This window comes from Semicossyphus pulcher, unplaced genomic scaffold (assembly GCF_022749685.1).
Source record: "Semicossyphus pulcher isolate SPU_LCO1_2020_fin unplaced genomic scaffold, fSemPul1.0.p SCAF_6, whole genome shotgun sequence".
NCBI lineage: Eukaryota > Metazoa > Chordata > Actinopteri > Labriformes > Labridae > Semicossyphus > Semicossyphus pulcher.
Window position 1 is genome coordinate 31,833,927 of NW_027211737.1, and position 20,385 is coordinate 31,854,311.

The 20,385-nt window shown below is 43.3% G+C and overlaps 2 protein-coding genes across 2 annotated transcripts in view; one reads left to right on the plus strand and one right to left on the minus strand.

Moving 5' to 3' along the window:
• Positions 1-6,087: 6,087 nt before the first annotated feature.
• Positions 6,088-11,660, minus strand: rnf214 (ring finger protein 214). The gene is made up of 6 exons (XM_069683119.1): positions 11,369-11,660; positions 9,368-9,597; positions 9,122-9,255; positions 8,457-8,685; positions 8,106-8,315; positions 6,088-7,866 (listed from the first exon to the last, which is right to left on the minus strand). The coding sequence occupies exons 1-6, from the start codon at positions 11,481-11,483 to the stop codon at positions 7,111-7,113; spliced, it is 1,674 nt and encodes a 557-aa protein (XP_069539220.1). The 5' UTR covers positions 11,484-11,660; the 3' UTR covers positions 6,088-7,110.
• An 885-nt stretch (positions 11,661-12,545) lies between these two features.
• snx2 (sorting nexin 2) overlaps positions 12,546-20,385 on the plus strand; it is a 30,250-nt gene continuing 22,410 nt past the window's right edge. Inside the window, exons 1-2 of the mRNA XM_069682806.1 lie at positions 12,546-12,740; positions 20,175-20,274. Of these exons, the coding sequence (XP_069538907.1) occupies positions 12,642-12,740; positions 20,175-20,274 (199 nt within the window). The 5' untranslated portion in view covers positions 12,546-12,641. The remainder of the gene's footprint in view (positions 12,741-20,174; positions 20,275-20,385) is intronic.

The window sequence follows — 20,385 nt, forward strand, 5'->3', positions numbered from 1 at the left end:
AATTATATAATTAAATCAAATGGAAAACAATACATTTACTGGACCAGAACAAACAGTAAAACTAATTTCAGTTACATAAAATGGATCCAACGACAAAATCAAGTTTAAGAAGATATAATAAGTGATAAAATATAATTCAGTCAAACATTTAGGCTTCGTGGTCTGGTTGCTGCGACATGAACAGGACCACTCAAGTTTTCCTGATGTAATGTATGTTTCATGTGTCTCTGCTGCTCTGTAGTTCCTCTGCAGGGCCAGCGGGGGGCAGCATTGCCGTTTCTAACCTGCAGGAACAAACAGACCTCCAGCAGCAGCATCAGTTTTGCTCTTTAGCAGCCGTTTGGCATTTAGCTCCTCTGTCACGCAGTCGATTTGTTGATTCTGAGCATGAAAACAGCAGCGGCACCTTGTTAAAGTGTTTGTTTGGCCTTCAGACTGTTTGTCCCCGGAGGACCGACGCACTGCGAGCACACATCATGAATAACCTGCTGCAAACTGTGTCTTATTTTAATGTGCCTCTGTAATTGACAGTGGGCTCAGTTTCCCTCCGAGTGTGACCCCGGAGACGAGGCGGATTGTTGGTGATCGTCTGTAAAATGTCAGAAATACTCGAGTCTTAAACTCAAACAGATGATTGATTTTTTTCCCCACACTCATAATTTCTGAAAAGTTGTTGTTTGTGTGGAGGCGGGAGGCCGAGATGTTCTTTGATAAACTTCAGCTTGTACTCCTCAAACAAAATATCTGTGTTGTTACATCAGGGAGACGCAGTTTGAGCAACTTTCAGAGTGTGTTTTCTGTGGAGAGAGAATTTAATGTTTTATAACAGATATAATTTTAAGTGACTACATGTAAACTTAGGCTTTTCTGATATTGTTGGGTTCAAGTCTGTCTAGTTTTGAGGCTAAAATTGACACAATGTTCTGTATTTATTTTATTTTTTTTAAATGAGCATGTGATGTTTCGTTTGTTGAACGTGTAGGAGATGCAAATTTATGAACACATACATTTGTTGTCAAATGAGAGCACATCTTCCACATTTTTAAAGATTATCATTACCCTTTATTTGCATGCTGGGAAAAATTCAATCAATGAATTTAATGGTGCTGCAAATTTAAGACTAAATATAGGCTGCCGGTGTCGTGGTGGTGAAGGAGGCCTTTCGGGCTTGGTTAGAGGTGGGAACGCGTTACAAAGTAATCCATTAGAGTACTCTGATTACTTTTTTGTTGTAACGAGTAACGTAATGTGTTACTTCTGCAATTTTAGTAATCCGTTACTTTTTCATATAAAATAATCAGTTACTGGGACATTAATCTCCGTATTTCTCTTTTCCTTTTGTCTCCACAGAAACAGAAACTCCCTGAAGCTCTGTTTCTGTTTCTCTCCTCCTTCTTGGCAGGTAGCTGCGCACCTGCAGAAGGTGAACACAGCTGTGTCAGTGCGCATGTTTAGCTAGCTAACTCAGCTAGCGAGGTGTCAGAGATGAATGTTTGAAAGGGACAAGAACAACATGACGGTGAAATGTAAGCTGTGTCTGGAGGAGAAGTGCTCGTCAGCTGTGAAGAGCTCGACTTCAAACGTGAAGAAGCATCTGCAGCTAAACACAGCTCCACAACACTGGTGGGACTAAGAGCTTGTGTTGTATTGTTGTCATGGAAACAGCTGTGCCTAATACTGTATGCCTCTGCCCAGTTTCACTGTCAGACTGTTAGCATCATAAAGAGCTGTAAAGGTTATACTGTGTCTGTCAGTCCTGTTATCAGGCTGCAGAGTTACAGATTATGGGCCGTAAACGAGGCAACGCAACGACGGTAGAGTCGATACATTCAAAGGTAGACGTACAGCAGGCTACACGCCGTCCTGACTATATAACACACGTGTGGAACGAGTGGCAAAAGAGGGTTAATTCTTGGTAAAGCAAAAGTAATCTAACAGGTTACTTTCCTCAGGAGGTAACACAGCAACAAGTTACTTTTAAATGTAACGTTACCAAACACTGCTGGTTAGTCCAGGGGTCTCCAGAGGCAGCAGACAGGTACCAGGTGGCCAGCAGGGCTGTGGCCTCAGTGGTTGTGGAAGCAAAAACCCAGGAGCGGGAGGAGTTCGGGGAGGCTATGGAGAAGGACTTCCGGTTGGCCTCAAGAAAGTTCTGGCAGACCGCTGGACGACTCAGGAGAGGATTGGATCAAGCTGTTTTCAGGGATGGAGAACTGTTGGGGAGTACAGAAACTCCTGAAGCCAACCAACACGTCCTCTGATGAGGAGTTTGAAGTTCATTGGAAGCCTTTTCTATTTCCTTGGCAGAAAGAAGTGTTCGTTCCAGGAAACCGGTTTAATAATGTTCGAATTTTCTTATATTTTTAAAACTTGTTTTCCCCTCAAATACACAAAAACATGACTTGATTTAAAATATTAGTGTTGATCGTTGGACTTTTCCTTTAAATAGACTCCATAGATCACAGCGTGTAACGACTGTGTTGTAAAACTTTGGGAGTAAAGACGATAAAAGTCGACGACAGCGGAGCCTCAAACCTCTGATCGCTCATTCTCCCTCGGTCTGTTATCTCCTCCTCAATGAAATAATAGTCAAATAAAACTCCCTCATTTCGCTGAGGGGTCCCCCGGGAGCCGCTCAGGGGCCCCTTAGGGTCCCCAGACCCCACTTTGGAAGCACTCGGTCCGTCCCACGTTCACAGGCCGCGGTAATGATGCTTGTTTGTCCGGCGGTCTGTAAATCACACCGACATTAGAGCTGTCACAGGATCCACTGGAGACACAGCAGACCATCACTAATACCCCCAACCCTCGAGACCCTGCAGCCGGATCTATAACAGCAGACCCCCCCCTCCCAAAAACACACAGCACAGTGAGGCTGCAGAGGAGAGAAAAGTAGTTTTAAACCCAAACAGACCATCTTTAACAGGAGCCTCTGGAGGAACAGCAGTTAGGATTTACAGGTTAAACTGGATTAAATGTAACTCTTCTTCTACTGTTTCTGCTTCAGTCCGGCCAGCAGTCCGTCTGAGACTCGGCTGTGTCATGGATGATGTGATTTACAGTCTGACAAAGATTACAGAATCACAGGCAAACATGACCGTGTTGTAAACATGACCACAAAAAGCTTGTTGCTACCTTTAACACCTGTGTTTGTTTGAACTCTCTGCACTATATTGATTGATGTCCTAGAAGTAGTCGGCATGTTGGAAAGTTTCTTTAAAGTTCTTGGGCCACTTTCAGACTTGTTTGTAGTGTTAGGCTTCTCCTACTTCTGCTCTAACTTTAGCATGATTTACTCTTTCAAAAAAAGGTGACGACAGGCAAAACGTGAGCACTACAGCATCCAGACTAACTCAGAAATCAGATGTTTCCATGACACCAATCAGGGACACCTTCTGACCCGTGGCACCAAACTACAAAAGCAGAAAACTTATGACTGATTACAATTTCTAATAATATTGTGTTTGTAATAAGAATGGAAAGTGTTCTTTTCTCAGATCAACAAAGGTTGCCCCCTGCGTCTATTTCTTATGCTAAGCTAGGCTAACCATGTACTCATGACTTATTAGCTGTGTCCCAATCCACGGGCTGCAGCCTTCGAAGGAGGCGGTCCACGGAGGATGCTCATAGCCTGCGTAGACCGTTAAAGCCGAACTGAAACGGGGCGGTCTAGTCTACCCTTGTGTCACCAAACGCTGCAGGTAGCTAGCGGGCTAACTAGCTAGCATAACTAATGTCGCTTAAGTTAACCTATTATTTTAAAGATAATTTGCCTTTTTGTTTTCTTAAACATGTGTAACACTAGCTGTTTCGAAGAAAGCACCCGATGGATCCTTCGCAGCCGGGGAAATGGAGGACGCATTTGTCAGCCGGAACTGAAGGAGCCTTCGAATTGGGACAGCCTTTGACGCGCTTCTGTGACGCAATCGGCCTTCAAATACGGCCCTCGAAGGCTGCAGCCACTGGATTGGGACACAGCTAACGTGTGTTACAAACATATTGTGTTGGATCCAAAGTAATTTAAAAATATTAAACACCAAAGTCACACAAAAACATAAACTAACCAATCAGAGCCAGCGGTAGACCAGCAGCTCCTGCGTTCTGCACAGTAAAATCACTGTTTTTATGAATGGAGTCTGGTGTGTGTGCAGAGAGCGATGTAACGTCTGTGTGTGGTTAAAACAATCATCTTCCTCTGTAACAGAAAGGTCTCTCTCTGTAGGGATCCTTTCTGTCATGTTGTCACACACTTTTTACTGGACGCACTTTGACCCATCAAGGATGATGCTGTAGCCTTTACAGCCTGTTTCTCTGCTGCAGGATGAAACAATCTACTAGAAGAATTCAAAAACTTTTTGTACCTATTAGAAATTTAGACCCCAGAATGTGTAAAAAAAACACTGTTGGATTAAAATGACCGTGATACCTCTTTGTCAGGAACCTTTGGATTAAAATGTTCACTAATAACGTGTCTTTTGTTTTTCTCTTACAGTCACAGTGTGAGCCTCACAGTCTCTCCTTTCCTACAGCGGCCTCTCCGCCCTCAGCAGCGTTTTGTCTTTATTTTCTGCAGCTTCTTCATTCATTACAGCAGCTTTACCGGGAGAGCGGCGGCTTTTATTGGCACGGCTGCCTGTAAAATCGGTCGGAGAGACTAACCTTTAAACTGAGAGAGAGAGAGCGAGAGTTTGTTAGAGGAAAGACGGACGTTCAGACTGTAAACAGGAAACACACACACTGTCATTACTTCACACACACAGGACTGTAAATAGACACGTTTCAGCACTCTGCACTGTGTGTGTGTGTGTGTGTGTGTGTGTGTGTGTGTGTGTGTGTGTGTGTGCGTGTGTGTGTGTGCTTTGATATTTATTGGGAACCGACGGCTCCTTTAACCTCGCACATCGACCGCCCAGCGCTCCCATTAAGGCTGACTGGGATGTCCACAGGGAGAATGTGAGTGTTTGTGTGTGTGTTTAAAAGGCAATAGGTTGTTTCTCGGAGTGTTTATGGGCTGATATCTCCGTCTGACTGTTTATTTGTGACCTCAGAGTGATACGTGTACTGTGAGTGCAGCAGTCTGCAGCCATGGACTTCATGTCGCTCTTGGAAAGAGAAAACAAGGTGTTTATTCCCGACGGTCTGCGATTAGAGACGTTCTTTTATTCCCTTGCTCTCGAATCTTCGCCACAGACTGTCTATAAGAAGCGGCCGAGGCTCTGGGTCTGAAAGTGAAGCTAATGCAGAAGCGCCATTAACCTGCATTCTTCCTAACGGCCAGCGGGGGGCGACAGATTGTGAAGAACCTTATGAGAAAATGTTCCTCCTTCTCTCTTGATTTATTCCCTCAGTGAACGTTTTCCTAACGAGTTTATGTTCTCAATCAAAGTTTGCCGTCTTCCTCAGCAGAGTCACAGAGACTCTGCTGAGGAAGACAGCAGTCGAAACATGTCAAGGTAAAAAAACTAAATTATTACCTATTAATAAGAAAAGTAAATAAAAATAGATTTTACACAAACAAACCAGAGAAAAGCAGGTTCTTGCAGTGGTCTCTTAAAGCTGTAGACATGTTAATACTCTCCTGCTGAACATGTGCACACCATACGAACATGCAAACCGTACCCATGATAACATGCTGACTGTTGGTGTGCCATTGCTAGTCACTTAGCATCACATGTTTGTGTTGGAGCTATTCACATTGTTTGTATAATTTTATTATTTTACATTTTCGTCATTTATTTATTTCTTGTTATTTCATTTCAGAAGTTATAACAAGCTTGAGGCCATTTGTTTTATATTTGAGTATTTATTTAGGCTTTTATTTTGAATTGGTAGTTAGCTCCGGGTGATGTGTATATATATGGGCAGGTGGGATAGGATGGGCGGGCAGAGGGAAGGTTCATGGTTTTTACCAGGAAACGCAAGAACACGGCAGATTGTTAATCATGAGTAGAAGTTGTTAAATAAATAAAAAGAATCCTTATTTTTTGTCTGGACCTTGAATCTTGTTTTTTGATCGTGCGTACGATCCTCTCTCCCCGAGCCAAAGATTTTCAGTTTTGTTTTTTTGTTTATTGACAAATCATCACGACAGTTTGGTTAATGTGATTTTATTTATTCGATGATTATTTTTTCCTGATAAAAATCCAAACTTGTCAAAGTTTAGACGACTTTATTTTGGCATAGTTCTAGATATAAACAAATAAACACAAACATAATAAACAATAACAAACACTGATGCCTTGATAGATTGGGTTTTGGTTAACTAAAAATATATGCTCAAACTTAGGTATGAAAAAGTATCAATGATATCGAGCCTAAATGAACATGTATGTTACTGTGTTATAATTAGCACGTTGCTAGCATGGCCTGCTGTAACACGACAAATCATACGATCCTTTATTTACCAGCCTAAACAACCGAGTCTTTGACCGTTTGTTAATGAACTTTTCTAAACAGAGACATGCAGCTTCGAACCATAGACTGCATAAAAAGATGGCCGACATGACAGCTCCAAAAGCCAAACCCTCTCTGTCGCCCCCTGCTGACTGGCTGCAGTATAGCTCATAAAGCCCGCCTCCTCCATGTTAACAGATGGGACATGAGTCGAACTATAAAATCAAAATACACGTCAAATACATTTTTCTCAAACATGGTTTCTGTCATTATAGTTAGTTCTTATCATGCTGATTTATGTCCAAGTGTCAAGTGACAAGTTTATTTTTAATTAGTTATTTGATGCTGTCAAAACAATGATTGACAGCTCTGTTGACAAATTCGGCTCCTGCAGCCGATCAGTTCCGGGTGAGCAGCGCGGAGGACGATCCGCGAGTAGAAACATAATAAAACAATCACTACAGTCATTGAAGTTTCCATACCTGTGAACTTTAACCTCAGACCAACACAAGAAGCTGTTCTGCTGTTAAACACGCCGGCGTGCGGGATCCATATGACGTCACCATCGCAAGATGGCAGCGCCTATCACAGGGGCTATTTTGGCATCAATTTAGTACAATGGGAGCAGATGGAGACGCGTTGTCCATCTACATATACAGTCATTGCTTCGAACACATCAGTAATATTTGAAGGATGGCACAGATCAGAGTCTCTCCGTCACTTCCCCGAGCAGAAGGGGCAGGAGTTGTTCTTGCTGGACTGCAGCCACACCCGGATGCAGTCTTTGTGGATGGTGTGGGAGCAGCTCAGCGGGTGTCGGCTCTCGGGTTCGACAGGATTCTGACACATCAGGCAGAGTTTACGAGCCCCGCCAGCCTGCCCTCCACCTGACGAAGCTGCAGGTCTCTGGATGGGGCCTGGATGAGCGGGTCGGCTGATGGGCCCCGGGGCCGACCTCTCGTTCTGAGCCAACTTGAGGCCCACCTGCTCCGTGACCTCCTCCATAGACATGCCGGCCAGCGTGCCACGGGAGATCTTAACCTGCTGCAGCAGCGACGTCAGCTGAGCCCTGTTGCATTGTGGGAACCGAGTCCCGAGCTTCTCCAGGACCTTGTCTAGTTTGCCGGCGGGGGCGGAGGACGGGGCAGCACCAGCAGCAGAGGGAGGCGGGGAAGGAACAACAGGGTAAATGGGAGGAGACGGGGACAGACTGGGAGACGGAGTCAACCTCATTGAGGCTCTCACGTGGGGCTGGAACTGATGCTGAGGTTGGTGCTGAGGTGGGAGGGGAGGTTGGAACTGGTGCTGGGGTGGTGGGTGGTGGTAGCGGTGGCGGTACTGGGGCTGATGGGGGGGCTGTTGGTACTGCTGCTGGTAAAAATGTGGCTGTCGGTTCACTGAGTTCGGAGGAGGAGGGGGCATGAACTGGGGGCGGAGCAGAGGCTGCATCACCTGATTGAATCTCAGCTCGGCCTGTGGGTGAAAAGAAGGAAAGAGTTTAAAAGTTATTTTTACATATTTTGGGGTCTAAATTACAGCTAGGTACAGAAGTTTTGATTTGCTGAAGAAGATTCATCTAGCCAGCGGCAGCGAAACAGGCTGTAACAGCTGCAGCGTAATCCTTGGGGGCAAATGTGCTGATCAAAGTACGTCCACTACAAAACTATGAGACCAAAGTTCAAAGACAAAAATGTGTTTTTATCGGGACTCACCATGGGCACCTGCGGCAGAGACGGCACGTTGATCCTGGGGAGCGACTCTAACTCTCGACCCTGCTGCAGCTGCTGCAGGACCTCCTGGAACCGGCTCTGCAGCTCGGCCTGGCTCCTCCGGACCACTCCCTCCTTCTTCTCCCACTTCTGCCTCTCATGGGGGTACTGCTGCGGGAACTCCACCCTGAAGGCGCTCAGGTATTGTCCCACCTGAGAAAGGTGACCGACAGAATCAGAGCGGATGTATGTATTGAGTTATTAAATAGTTATTATATATATTTTGGGGGGTTAAAACATAATCACAGCCCCTGAATCACATCTCAAAGCTCTGCCTCCGGATGACATCGTTACCTCTCTCAGCCAGGCCTCGATTCGCTCCATGGCGACGTCTCTCTGCTTTTCCACAGCAGCGATCTCGTCCTGCAGGGCCTGCAGCTCGGCCTCCTTCGCCTCCTTCCTGACCCGCTCCATCTCCTGCCTCAGCTCCTCCAGCTCCTCCTGCCACCTGCGCTGCTCCTCGCTCTGCTCCTCTGTGAGAGCCGTCAGCTTCCTCTCGTTCTCCTCCAGCTCTTTGGCTAGCCTGGAGGGAAGAGGAGAGACGAGGGTGAGGGTGGGTAGAGAGACCTTCAGTTTGAACATGTGTTTTTGTCTTTCTTCTTTTTCTTTTATTTGAACATTTCACAAACCTGAAAAAGGTTTTCTAACAAACAGAGCAGAAGTTCTTAGTGTCCTTCACTTCACCTGTTTCGCTCTTACTAGCTCCTCACAGTGAGGACGTGGGAGAGAGACGTGAAAGAGACACAAGGAAGAGGATGAAAACGCCAGAGCTGCCAAAGGACAGGTCCTTGGTGCCACAGCATCGGCCTCATGCCTGTATATTCTCTCTGTGTTGAATCCACTGAGAGCCTTCGCCCTTTTGAGCGCTTACACTTGTTAGACATTAAAGAGACATGGGGTGAGGGGGGGATACAACAAAGCAAAGGTTCAAAACACTGTTTGGTTGATTTGTTCGTTACCTGTTCCTCTCCTCCTCCGCTCTGTTCTTCTCTGAGGTCATTTCCTGTTTCTTGGCTAAGAAGTTCTTCCTGGTGGCCTTTGAGTTGTTCAGCTGCAGTTTCACTCGCAGAGACTCCAGTTTGTCCAGAAGAGCCTGAAACACAGTCTGATTGTTAAATACACTTCTCTTACATTCAATCAGTGTGTATATCTGTGTGTTTGTATGTTTGTTTGTTTGTGTGTGTGTGTGTGTGTGTCAGTCTCACCTGGTGCTGCCGGATGCCCTCCTCCTTCTTCTTCTCCAGTTGTTGTTGATGTTTTTCGTTTGCCACCTCCTCCTCGTCCTGCCTCTTCATCAGACTGTCATACTGCTCCGTCAGGGTGGAGCTGTACTCCAACATGGCCGCCACCTGACTCTCCCAGTCCGGGTCTGTGTTGACCCCCAACTCATCTGTGTTGCTGTCCGTCTGCACAGCCTGAGCCCTCTGCAGGAGGTCTAAGGAAAGGAAACAAGGAGACAAAACGAGTAAACTAAAGAGAAAAAAAACTAAAAAACAAAGAGATTGAAATAAAGAGGTGATGGTCAGTAAAAAACGGGGACCAACCAAAGACCACATGAGAAAACATCCCAATAATTTAAGATTCTTCTACAAAAATCGGCCACTGAGGCACATGGGTGTCGTGGTTTTTGGAGATAAAAAAGGCAGCATCATATAGTTTGAGAGTCCAGCCGGATCACGGGCGTTTTACTGTCACAGAAATATTATTTAAAGGGCTTCAGTCCTCCTCACTGACGAGACTGAGCCTCTTTTCTTTTCAACACATGTCTAAAGCTGGTTCAGACCAAAACTCCTTCCTTGGGCAGGTTTCACTGCTGGGTCATTTGTGTTCTTTCCAATTAGAATATTTGCCCTTCCAGAATCCAGATATGTCATAAAACTAAACTCCATCCTTCCTGGCTTCATACAGTAACATATTCCATAAGTCTCACACCGCTCGGTTAATGCCTCCTCCTCCTCCTGAGCTGTGTCTGATGAACTCTCCTGCTGCTTCCAGCTCCTTGAGGCTGACCAGTGCCCAGTGTGATGAGCTGTTAGCTCGGATCAGTACCAGGATTTCTCTGATAGACACCAACTACCGGCGTTCTGTCTCGGCTGTGGAGCGCCTGTCCGTCTGTCTCTGCTGAGTGGCAGTTTCACTGTATCTAGCAAGTCACACGTGGGCTGAGATCTGTCTCACTACAGCGCGATGAAGCCAAAACAAACCGATGTTACTGAGATTTAATGACAATAAACAGGCTGAGAGGATGCTGAGAGAACTACATCAGGAGGCAGGTTTGTAGAGAGGCTGAACTCATGCCTTAGCAGGTCTGTCTGCAAGACGATAAGAAAACAACTGCTTGTTTTTTGAATGGAGTTTGGTCTGAACATTTCTGATGCAACATCAGGACGTCAGGTGAATATCAACACTGATAACCATTTGTCATGCAAATTTCACTAGAGTAGAAAAACATTCAACCTGTGTGAATTTGGGTAATTTAATTTACGTAGTTTTTCCGCTGGTTCCCTTGATACGAACACACCGAACTGTTTCTCTTATGTCATCACACTGCTAAATGCCTCAGCTGATTATTTATAAAATTGGTCTGAAAGATGGTAATGATGTTTTTGACTACTGATCGCTGGCTGAGATAATTTAATGCAATGTACATTTTTATGTGAAAATTTCACAGTATGTTTTGAACTGCGTTAAATGTATTGTGCTTTGTTGTTCATACAGTGTGTGTGATCTGGCAGGGAATTTATAAAGCTGCATGGTATAATATTCTTACATTATTATTATTATTAATAAAAAGAATTTCAATAATAGCTGTATTTTCTTCTTTTCAGCTCTTTATGTGGTGCTAACCAATATAAGGAAAAACAAGGAATAAAAGAACAGAAGTTACGACAGAAAAATACAGAAGAAAAACATTCCTGGACTTCTGAAAGTAACAGAATCGTCAACATAAACTATCATAAACTTTAAACCACTAAATGTGACTGAATTAATGTTCTATTAATTATGTAAGTGTTCAGCACCCCGTTTTCATCACAAAGCAGAAGCATCGTGTCTGCGAAATGACTGACTTCCTCTTACATTTCGAGGAATCTGAAAGCTATCTGGTCCAACTCACTTCTCATTAGCTATTAGCCTGTCTATGGTTTTCCGTTAAATTAAAAGAAAGAAGTTAAAACGGTCTCATTAAGTAATAAATCTACTGTTACCTTCCACCGTCATGTTTGCTAACGCTAGTTCCAGGTCCTTCTCCTCCTGGGTTCGATGTTTGACTTGATGCTCTTCTTCTGACGCCATGCTAGCTGTCACCCCGTTAGCTTCCATGCCAAGGTTTGGTTTTCCGTCCCGACAGAGCTAACATGCACACAGTTCATTAGCTGAACTGCTAGACAACAAGTCCATCGGTAAGTTTTGTCACAAATAACGTTTAAAATGTACCTTGGCGAAATATTTAAGCGATGTTGGCGGTTGTTTAACTTGTATTTACAGTTACCGCCAGCGATTTGCTAACGACACGGAAATGATGGCGTGTCGTCACAAAGATCGTCTATAAAGGAAGATCCTTTTTTTCTCTAAAAACTTTATTGACCGCAACATGAGGGGAATATCAAAAGACAAAAGTCAGTGTGAACCAGACGGAAAGCTGAATAATTTAACTTCCCAGTATAAAAATGAATAATTAATTGGAAAAAAAGATAAGATTTATAGATTGTTTTGCATTGTTTGAAAAAGTATCCAATCCGCTGACTAAGTACAAGTGGCAATAACACGCTAAATAAATACTTATTTAAAAATTAAATTGACCAAATAATTGTTCAAAAGAAGCACTCAGGGTATCCAAACTATGTATTAATTTCTAAAACTTGACCCTTTTTGAAATCAATTATATTTAACCTAACCTTTAACATAACCTAACTTATCATTTTAACCTTATTTATGAACAAAATTTGACTTTATTTTTCTTTACTTTTATAGTTTCATTCTTAAAAAAATACCAAGCTATTTTTTAAAACCTATAAAAGAGTGAAATTTACAGTTAAAGAAAGCTTTTGAAAAGCTAAGTTATTTTCTGTGTTTTCAGTAAAATCCCCAAAAAGACAAAAAATCAGACGTATCGAAAGCTTTCCGGGGGTGGGGTGGGGGGACAACGTGATGTTATTTGTGTACATTTGTAAACTTCTCCTAAGGTCAAGTTTTCAACCTTGAAGTAGAAGGTAAGTAAGGTAAGGTAAGGTAAGTAATCTGAATGCGGAAACGCCAAGAGAAAAGCGCTGCAGAGTGAGAACTCTTTATATTCTCCTCCTCTCTGGCTCCCATCAGGACTCCTGTTAGTCACATGACAGAGCTGGGAAAACCTCCTGACTCCCCGCTCCCCCTCTCCTCCCCTCTCCCTGTCAGTCGACTGTTTTCTCTGTCTGTCGGTGTGTGTCTGTTAGCTAGCTGTTAGCTATCATCACCATAAACCGCAGGAACGACGCAAACATGGCGGACACAGCCAGGGACCCTCCACCGCAGCACAGCGACTTCAAGGAGCTGAAGGACGGAGAGGACCTGTTCCCAAAGCCGGCCGCCACACAGGAGGTGAGGAGGAGGAGGAGGTGGTGATGAAGGGAGGCCGAGGGGAGCTGTGGCAGGCAGGGCGTGATGCTTCCAGCTGACAACAGATGTAAACTTAGAGCAGGGGGAGCAGTCAGAGGGGAGACATTTAAAAGTGTTAATTTTTGAATGAGGTTTGGTTTGTCTATGTGGAAGATTCTGTTTTATTCATCAGTGCTTTGTCATCATTCAGCAAATCAGCCGTTTAATCGCTGAATGTAACAGCACTAACGGTGGCCTTCAAAGCGACAGTTACAGGAGCCGAGGAGGGTCATATCTGTGCAGAGGAAAACGCAGAGTAGGTGTGTTTGCGCTTCGTCAGGTGACGGTCACAAAGGTGTGCGTGATGCATTCAGGGCCGACTGGAAAACGGAAAAGGAAAACAGTGAAGTTAAGCAGATTAAAGTGTCTTATTGTTGTGTTTTTGCTTTTGTGTATTTGAACCAATTAAAGGCAGTTATCGGGGTTGAATTGTTCTTTTGTAATTAACATTTTAAATCGTAATTGAATGGAAAACAGAAAAAAGCAAATACAACAACAAACTACAGATTCAAAAAGAACAACACAATAAACTGCAAAGAAAGCTGAATGGCGTTTAATCCCCTGCCTTTATTACACAGTCTGAAGTCTGACATCATGTCTGTAAGAGTCCTTGGCTTTGTAAAACTAAAAGTTCTATGAAAGTGGACAGAATAGGGCCTTCAAAATTGTCTATGTGCAGCAAACTGTGTTAATTTAATTGCCTTTCTTTTGAGGAGAGTTTGAGAACCTCCTGTGCTCAACTAAAGCTGATTCAGTTATGAAATGAACACTTTTTTTGTGCAGATTTTACTTCCTGGTACAGCCACAGATTTGTTTTTGGAGAATTGACAAGAATCAGAAACATGTTTGAGGGACAATCATGGCACCTTGTTTTAGGAACTTTTTTGCCTAAATAATCATGTTGACACAAGAAATGTGACTCGATTCTTGTGCAAGAGCAAATTAATAACATTAGACAAACAAATAGAAGAAAACTCAAACATCTGTCATAAAACACGCTGTGATAAACATGCAGGAAGTGAACACAACACTTCTCAGGTCAGGTCATCACCAAGTATAGTGCAGGAGCTCATGCTGTGTAAAGAATACTGTTATGATTAATACATTAATCGATTGAATTTTAAATTAATGACCTACATTTATGATAATCAATTCATTAGTTTGAGTTCTTTTTTTGAAGACATTTTCTGATTCCAGCATCTTAAATGAGATTGTTTTCTGGGTTCTTCCCTCTATGGGAGTTACTTGTTGTTTTTTGTTTAATTTGTGTGTTACAAAAATACTACTGGATCCAAACTAACCATTCAAAGCACCAAAATAACACAACATTACAGAGCAATCGAGGCAGCCATTGACCAGCGACTCCTGTGCTCTGTGAGCTAAAATCTGTGATTTTTTCAATAGAGTTTGGCGCTTTGGATAGAGCGATGTAACGGCTGTCTGGTTAAAAAAAATAAAAGGTCTCTTTCTGCAGGGATCCTTTCTGTGATGCTGTCAGACACTTAGAATAACAATCTGTCAGTGGAAACATCAAGAACTTTTATAGGACGTACTAAAACTAGTCCAGTACAGGTACAAAAACTACAAAACTTTGTCCGGCTGTAAAACATTTAGACTCCAAAGTAAAAATCGAGCTGGAGTTCATTATTACCAGAATTCCTCTGTTAGATATGAGGGAGGCAAACAGATTGGAGAAGGAGTGAGACCTCTGTACCACATAAAATCTGTGTATGAAAACAGTTTAGTATTTGCTGTGTTGTAACTTCAGTAACACACACACACACACACACACACACACACGCACACGCACAGAGGCCTCTTTTCCTGCTTCTGTCATGTCAGCACTCTGGATTTCATTCCTGGTGATGATTGTCTTCCTTGAGTGTCACAACAGCACTCTTCAATGACCTGTGTGTGTGTGTGTGTGTGTGTGTGTGTGTGTGTGTGTGTGTGTGTGTGTGTGTGTCATCCACTTCCCCTGTGTTTTCATGGCCCTTACGCGCTGCTTCACAAGCACCAATAAACAGATGAAGGATGTTAAACACACACACACACACACACACACACACACAGTCTGTTTAAGGTGGACTGGTGTAACCAGAGTGTTTTGTAACCTCTGACTCCTCCTCAGTTTGCAGGAAGGTGAAGCCGACTCTTAGTCTTTGAAATCATCTTGAAATGTATTCGACTTTTATCTCTACAAATTAAAACTCAAACCTTGGATGCCCCCTGATTACAGTTGCTTCTTCTTCTGTGTTTTCAGTGTCAGCATCTTTCAGCTCTGACATGGATTTCCTCCGCCGTGTCCTCATGTTCCCTTTTCACACAGTTATTTCCTGCAGAATGATTAGCCATGCTAGGCTAGCAGCTACAAAGACAGCAGTGTCTGGTTGATGGATCACTACGTCTGTCCTGACTGAAACATCTCAACAACGATTTTCTGCATTTCCATCAAATTTTACACACGCGTTCATGGTCCCCAGAGGATTATTCACACCTACTTTAGTGATTATCTCACAGGTATTGACGCCCCGCCCCTTCCTCGACCCGACACACACCTTTACCTTGTGTCCTTGGCGTGTTGGAGCCCTCAGGTGTCCTTGGCGTGTTGGAGCCCTCAGGTGTCCTTGGCGTGTTGGAGCCCTCAGGTGGGCTCAGTCTGCAGCAGAACAGCTTCTTGTGTCGGTCTGAAGCAGATATTCACGCTTATGGAAAGTTCAATGACTGTAGTGTTAGTGTTAGTTACGTCTCCTCTCGCCGTTCCTCCTCTACTCTGCTACTCGGGAACAGAACGCTGCAGGAGCCCCATTTGTCAACAGAGCTGTCAATCATGAGGTCACGCCCCCTTTTTATAGCATCAAATAACTAATTAAAAATAAACTTGTGAGAAAAATAAACACTGTGACATAAATCAGCATGATAAGAACTAACTATAATGACAGAAAAATGTATTTGACGTGTATTTTGATTTTATAGTTTGACTCATGTCCCATCTGTTAACATGGAGGAGGCGGGCTTTATGAGCTATACTGCAGCCAGTCAGCAGGGGGCGACAGAGAGGGTTTGGCTTCACTTTTGCTCGTGATGGTAGCGTCTCTTCTTCATGTTTTTTTAAAGCCAAACGCCTGCAGGTGCAAACATTGTCGTCAGTGTGCAGTTCTGTTTGCCTGAACAACATCTAACTTCAGTCACACCGAGACTCAGGCCTTTACGAATGATTGACCTGTGCCCTCTGGCTCATGGTGGTTTATTGTTTTACAGTTTATGTCTTGTATTGATCGCTCTCTATCATTGTGAAGTTTTTTGTTCTTAATGTGTATTTATTGTTTGAATTTGTGCAGTTTGTTGTGTATTTTTTGAATGAGGTTTGGTGAGTCTGTGTGGAAGCTTCTGTGTATTTTAGTTTTCATGTATTTTAAAAGAGAGGCTGGCATTGCAGTCAGGCTTTGGCCATACATGCACTGCTGTGTAGACAACATACTTGTCCCTTCACACATGAACATTAAATACAAACCTCTGTAATACTTTGGATTATACTTTGAATACCTGCAGAACATTCCCATCAGCCTCAGCTGTTCTTTATGTTTACTGCTAATTAGCAAATATTTACACGCAACTAAGCTAAACAAAGACGGTGAACAAAGTAAACATCATAGCTTGTTAGCATGCTATTAGCATTTAGCTCAAAGCACTGCTGTGGCTTAGTAAAGCCTTACGCTCTCATTTTGCTGCATTAACTCGACAGGCTTCAGTCAAATACTTCAGGTGTACTCCAGGGCCTGTCAGTGCACCGTGACATCATTGTAAAGACCTCTTACCTGGCGATGTACTTTTTTTTCATTGGAGTCCCAACATTTCTTTTTGCGGGGGTCCTTTGAACACGTCCCTCATCAAACACGGCCCTCATCAAACACGGCCCTCATCAAACACGTCCCTCATCATTTGTTCAGCAGTTTTATTTGTGAACTTTTTGTTCATCAGATCGGAGTCAGAACTTTAACTCTGTCAGGGCTGCTGTTTTGAGTGTCGACAGTTTATAAGCATGTTGGTTATGAATGAATGTGATGACTGTGTGTCTGTGTGTGTGTGTGTGTGTGTGTCTGTGTGTCTGTGTGTGTGTGTGTGTCTGTCTGTGTGTGTGTTTCCTCTGACACATCTCTGTGTGTCTGCTGAGTAAGGAGGGAGGAAGCTCCTCGTTATCATCACTCATTTCCTCTCCTTTCCCTCCACTCTCCCCCCATCCTCCTTTTTTTATCTGCTCAGCTAAAATCTCTCCATCTTTCTCCTCCTCTTCCCCTTCCTCCTCCTCCTCCTCCTCCTCCTCCTCCACCTCCTTTCCTTCCTCCTCCCCTCCAGCTGTGCTCAGATGTGTTTTTGGAGCAGCAGGTGAAGTTGTCATGTTGCTGATGACCACAGAAAACTCGCTGCCTGCAGATTCAACCAGAAAGTTGAGTTTCACAGGCGTGAAGGCCAAAGTTTCAGCCTGAAACGTTTGCAGCTCGTGTGTATTTAAAATGATGTAGCTGTCAAACAGGACACATTTAGGTCAAGGTTCAATGAATTTCTCAAACTATGATTCTGTTTTATGAACTGAAAAAGGGAACTCGTCCTTAAGCTCAGCAACCGTCCTTCAGCTGCAGAACCTTTTTATTCTGCTGCAGGGTGAACATGCAAATCACACACCAGACTGTTCCATGATGATTTAATGTGTTATTAGTTCAACGTGTTGAAAACTTGAAACACGTTTGCTTTAACTTTGTCTTCAAGCTCTAAACATTAAATATGACAGATTCACAATCTGTTTTTGTAGTTATTAATAAAAATGTAATTGACACAGATAATTAATTCATATTGTCGTCACAATTTGGTGTGGAAAGAACTTATCGCCAAAAGGAAGACCTGTAACTAAGATATGAGACGGAGTAAATATTTGGATCATTTGGGATTTTATTAATCAAAATAAGTTTTTCTTTTAGTTCCTTTCATTTATTTTCCAGGTGTGTAAAGAAAGAAAGAGAGAGCGTGTTTGGAATCAGATGAATGAAACGTTCATAGAAACAGCTGTGCTCTTGTTAGTGTTAAAAAGTTGCGACACTATTTGCACATGTGATGCAGTAACTGTCAGCGGCTGCTCTGAAGGATTCTCCTCCTTTGGTTTATAACTCGTGCGTTTCCCTTTAGGCTGATTGCTCGACCTCCCCTCGGCCCGCAGCGATACGCTGGTTTCAGGTCGATCAAATGTGTCACTCAGACATCATATCTACACGTGACCGACAAATGAAGCTGCAGTGGCACGAAGCTTACGGAGGGTCTGATAACTTTTTAATTCCTTTTGAGCCTTTTGAGACCCAGCTTGAGCAGAAGGGTATCAAATATTTAAATTAGTAGAAGTTGCAAAGAGAAAACAGGTAGTGGAAAAACATGCAAATGTGCACGGCTGGCACTAAACGTTTCCAGCTGAATCCAGGGTTTTTATTTCTCTGAGATTCACCTGTAACCTTTGGGTGCAAAACTTACAGGTGAATAAGTAAGGTTTATAGATAAAGTGACATCAGCAGACAACATTTGAAGCTCCACTCCTATTGGCCCTCATCAATACACCCGCAAAGCATGACGTCATCAGATGCACGATTCTGTGTCGGAGAGAAAACTCAAAGTGTTTGAAGTTGGATTTTTGTTTCCTTCCTGTAGAGTTTGTGTGTTCGGAGCCGGCTGTGTTTACCTGCTGGGGGGGTTGTGCCTTGCTGAAGGGCACTTTAGCAGAAGTTGTTGCAGGAGATGGAAAGTAGGATGTTTCGTTTAATTGGAATAAAACCTGCAGGCTCGCTGTGCTTCACTGAGATATCATTTTCTCTGTTTTTTATCTGTAATATTTGTGCTGCTACCTCAGAGCAATAACCCTGAACTCTCTCAGAGGTCGTTTACAAGCATCAGACACTCATAACTGATCTGAGGTGTGAGGCCGTCTGATTCCCAGGAAGTAGCAGTGACCGAGCTGCAGCTGATCCCTCGTCAGTTTTACCTTCAGTGTTTGTGGAGCAGCTGGCTTCCTCCTGGCTGGCAGGCAGGAAGCTGTGCGGTGCAGCAGGATGGATGACACACGCTGCTGGAGGCTTTTCTCTTTCTTCTTCTTTCTCTGGAATATGTTGAGTCTGCACAGATACTGTACAGATGTGGTCGCTGCTGTGCTTCCACTTTCAAGTCCGTGTTGAATTTTAACAGTGTAATTCAGGCATTTTTAGAGTCGAGGTGAAAGATCTCATCCCCGGTAATATTGTTGATCTATCTGACAATAAAGGCCCAAAAAAATACAGAAAATCCATTTCTTCGTATTCTTATATCAAAATCAGATCATCTTCCTGTAAAACAAAATATCACGTGGGTTTGTGTAAGCTAGGACCAACCAATAGTATCACGACATCCACCTGTCAATCAATCTGCAACATTTAGCCGCAGAACACCAAGAACGCTCGGTCAGTTAGCTAGCTACTGCGCTGTGGAGAACGTCTGTCTACGCCCACTTCTCAACGATCAAATCAAATCCCTCTCATGATATGTCCCGCCTGCACGTCCTGTTTCAGTCGGAAATACGTCACGATACGGAAGCTAGATACTCTCCAAATGCTGTTTCAGCTTGACCTTAAACCTGGGCCCTACTTTAGTTTACTTTGGGATCTTTATGACTGCTAAGTACAACAGAGGAAATGATCCAACTTCTTGTAAAGAGACTTTTTAAACCACAAACAGCAGTTTTGTCGCTCTCTTCAAAGCCACCAGACTCCATTGAAAAAAAGAGCAATTTTACTTCTCAGAACATGTTGGTGTTGCTCATCTACAGCCGCCTGACTGCTCGGTTATTGTGTGTTGTACAAATACTGCATTGGATCTGAGCAAACTATGTAAAGCAGCAAAGTTACACAATAATGCAAACAAACTAACAAATGTAAACAGTAGTGGACAAACAACTGTTGTGTCCCACAAGGTAGAATTGTTTTTTTATCGATGCAGTCTGGTGGTTTCGCAGAGAGCGATGTAACGTCTGTCTGTGGTTAAAACAATCACCTTCCTCTGTAACAGAAAGGTCTCTCTCTGTCGGGATCCTTTCTGTAACTAACAATTCCAAAACTTTTTGTCCCTTTTGGTAATTTATACGCAAAATATGTAAAAAAAAAAAATAAGAAAATAATATTGGAATGACCCTTCATGTAAACTTTTATATTCATGAGGGTCGTACTACCAGACCTCTAGAGATGTATGTTTGCAACATAGTCAGACATTGTAATCAGACCTTCATTCGACGAACAGAAAGTTTTTACCAGGTTAGTTTTTTTCCTGACGTGTGTGTGTGTGTGTGTGTGTGTGTGTGTGTGTTCACAGTCAGAACCAGCCAGTCTACCTGCTCTGGATATCAGCACCAACTCAAACGGACCCAAAAAGGAATCACTGTTCGATGATGATCCAGAGGACCTGTTCGCAGGTACACAGCCGCTCACCTTCACACACATGCTACCACACAGGCAGACACACACAGTCCCTCACTCACTAAGGTTGGGCCAATACGTCGTTCCTTCTGTGTATGTGAAAGAGA

What these genes read in the sequence shown, in the direction of transcription:
- rnf214 (XM_069683119.1), bottom strand. Translation starts at nt 11,483, where the DNA reads ATGGAAGCTAACGGGGTGACAGCTAGCATGGCGTCAGAAGAAGAGCAT. An exon ending in AGCAAACATGACGGTGGAAG is followed by an intron (nt 9,598 to 11,368) that starts GTAACAGTAGAT and finishes TCCTTTCCTTAG; the next exon opens with ACCTCCTGCAGAGGGCTCAG. An exon ending in TCGAGGCCTGGCTGAGAGAG is followed by an intron (nt 8,316 to 8,456) that starts GTAACGATGTCA and finishes CACCTTTCTCAG; the next exon opens with GTGGGACAATACCTGAGCGC.